Consider the following 2,996-nt stretch of genomic DNA (forward strand, 5'->3'; position numbering starts at 1 on the left):
ACACTTCTGCCCAAACCTCAGGTTAGAAACCCAATGTTTAAAGGTGATGTCTTTTCTCTCAACAACACAGGTAAAACAAATAAACCAAAGAAAAAGATGCAACAGGGGTTAATGATTATTTATGGCCGCAGCCTCTCTGTACCTGTTTCTGGGGACAGGGATGTGGGAGGAAGGATGCGGTTGTCTATCTGCCGGTGGTGCGTTTTGCACTTGTGCTGCCCAGAAGCCGTTGGCTAGCTCTGCCTGTTTCCATGGGTTGCTGATGTCCAGATGCTTGAAGCCACCTGGCAAAAGACCATTGATGCCGGGGCAGTGAGTGGGACTGGCCCTCTTCAGGATCCCAGTGGAGCCAGTGTCTTTATGATCCCCAAGACCAGTCTAGAAAAATGAGAAAATGTGAAAGTGTTAAAGTTAGTCTTTCATTTCAAGGCTAATATCAGTAGGCATATCGATCAGAAACATTAGGTCTGGTAATAGCATACATTTCTAGTATTTTGGGGTTCAACTATTATTCTTGAAAAAAAATATTAGGAAAAGGAAAACGCTTCTTTAATCTTTCCCCCTCTTTCTAAGTAACTAAGCAGTTGATTTGCTCTTCCACTGTACATAAACCCTTGGGAACCAACCAGACTGATGGTAGTCACAGGTTAAACTAGAGGCTATCTTGTGATGGGATCAAACCAGCTGCAACACCCAACAACATGACATTCCATCCCATCAGTGATCAGAACTTATTACACCATTATTATTTTACTTTACAGTATCAGTTGAGCTCATGAGTCAGACCTGACCAACGTCAAACCCAGTCTTCATTTTTATCTGAATTACACACTTGCAAGAAAAAAAAATACAGCCCTATTATTGGACCTAATAAATACCTATTTCTGTTCCTGTTGCCTATTCACACATTTGTAAAAGTTCAGTATCAGTAGCACATATCAGGTTTGCTTGTTATCATCAGCCCAGAAGCATATGACAAGGAAAAATGGATCTGAAAAGCTGAAACCAGAGAGTATTTTGCTCAGACTTCTGCTTATAGATTTTGGGTCATCTGCGTTTCAGTCAAGCAGCTGATCTACTTCCCACAACTTGGCTCATGCGCAGTGCAAACTTTGTGTGAGAGAGCACCAGTTACTTGTCATTGTTGACATCTGGTGCTAGCAGCTTGCAACCTAATTCATACACACAGGGCTTGAAGCCTGCGAATATAGAATTTTTTTATAGGAAAACGGGTGAAGGCACCAGGCACAGACGAAGCTGGAGGAAGAGTTAATGCCTTTTGCTGTAGCAGATGGCTTAGAGAAAAATAAGGCAAGCTAGATACTCTGACTCAGAGATTGTCAAATGTTTTTGTCAGCAGACACATCAAGTAGACTGTTACAAATTCATATAACGATGTAAATCAGCATCATAAATATTAATAAATATTTAATGGATTGAGAAGAAAGAATCTGAGAGAGGGAGACGTTGAAAAAGCAACAGTGCAAAGCGCAAGGGATGAGGTTGGATGATAATGTGGTAGATATAGATATTATCAGATCACAGTTGCTGATTGATGTACATGTGTTTCTGTATTGAATATCTGCTTAGTTGGCCATCCAGTACTGTGAAGAGGAGGAGAGCATCAGATAAGAAAGAACAGACCCAGCGTGTCTTAGTTCGAATTTGTCACACTTCAAAAGATGGTCCTTCAATGTGCTAGTACATTAATAATCAATATTTGTCATAATTCAATCATATCTGCAATGTAGTTACATGTTTATGTCACAATTGCTCAGCTTGTTGTCCTGTTGCACTACAGCTTCACTCTATTTGCATAGTGGTTGTTTATTTTGTAGTCTGTCTTTACTGTATGTCTATTTGCACAATCAACACCGGAGTCAAATCCCTAATATGCCTAAGATGATTCTGATTCTTTTTACACTGAGCGTAATATGAATATTTAAAAATGTATTGTGGGACTTTCCACTGGCAGACATTGTTGGCGTGCATCACAATCCTGCAACAATGACATCAATACGAACACAGAGAAAATGTCCAAAATCTTTTGCAAACGAGCACACAGATTTTGGGTCATCTGAGTTTCAGTCAAGCAGCTGATCTACTAAGAGGGCTCTGTGGCAAGCTAGCTTTTCTAGCTCAGAGGTTGTCAAACCATTTAGAAGTAGGCTGGGCGGCTGTGGCTGAGGGGGCAGAGTGGTCGCACTCTAACTATTAGGTCGACGGTTCCATCCCAATCTCCACGCCCCAATTTCTGCATGCAGAAGTGTCTTGGGCAAGATAATGAACCCCAAATTGCCCCTCATAAAAAAGTGAAGGAATTTGTGTGTGTGAATGGCAATAACCTGTACTGTAAAGAGCTTTGAGTGGTCATTAAGACTAAGAAAGTACTTTATAAATACAGACCATTTACAAATGAATATAACTGTGTAAATACATCATTGTAAATATGTAATTGATTGAGTGTAAAGAATGTGAGAGAGAGGGAGAACAGCAGTGGATGATGATGTTGTGTGTCTTATATGTTGTTTCTTTTTAAACGTGGGGTGGACATGTTGAGATTTTTGGGCTGGGCTGGCCTGGGCCCCCTCCCATCCTAACAACGCCTCTGCTGTAGCTCCACCCTGGAGTTACGGGTGGGAGGGGGCTGCGTGGCCGCTAGTTTGAAAGTCCCCTCCCCCAGCGCTGCTAAACTTTTGCACGCAGAATGAGCCGCCGCCATTTAATCCGTCTGGATGAGACGTAATCACTCTCGAACGAGCGCAGGCGGCAAAATGACCGACACTTTACCGAGGAGGGTGAAGAGTTGTTGAGTCTGGTAAAAAACACACACAACACAACACGGCTAATGCCCCACGTCTCATTATAAGCTGTCAGACTTCTCATTACACAGCGTCACGGTACATGTTGTGTTTGTTGACACTTGAATGGAGTCACACACACACACACACACACACAGACACAGACACACACACACACGGCTGAACGTCACTTAC

The 2,996-nt window shown here is 42.2% G+C and overlaps 1 protein-coding gene across 2 annotated transcripts in view; it reads right to left on the reverse strand.

Annotated features, from left to right (window-relative positions):
* Positions 1-2,996, reverse strand: part of slc2a4rg (SLC2A4 regulator) — a 44,472-nt gene that overhangs the window by 36,232 nt on the left and 5,244 nt on the right. For both annotated transcript variants that reach the window (XM_020096193.2, XM_020096192.2), the window contains exon 2: positions 143-378. In XM_020096193.2, coding sequence (XP_019951752.2) covers positions 143-378 — 236 coding nt within the window. The remainder of the gene's footprint in view (positions 1-142; positions 379-2,996) is intronic.

The sequence above is a fragment of the Paralichthys olivaceus genome, chromosome 6 (genome assembly GCF_024713975.1).
Source record: "Paralichthys olivaceus isolate ysfri-2021 chromosome 6, ASM2471397v2, whole genome shotgun sequence".
NCBI classification, from domain to species: Eukaryota; Metazoa; Chordata; class Actinopteri; order Pleuronectiformes; family Paralichthyidae; genus Paralichthys; species Paralichthys olivaceus.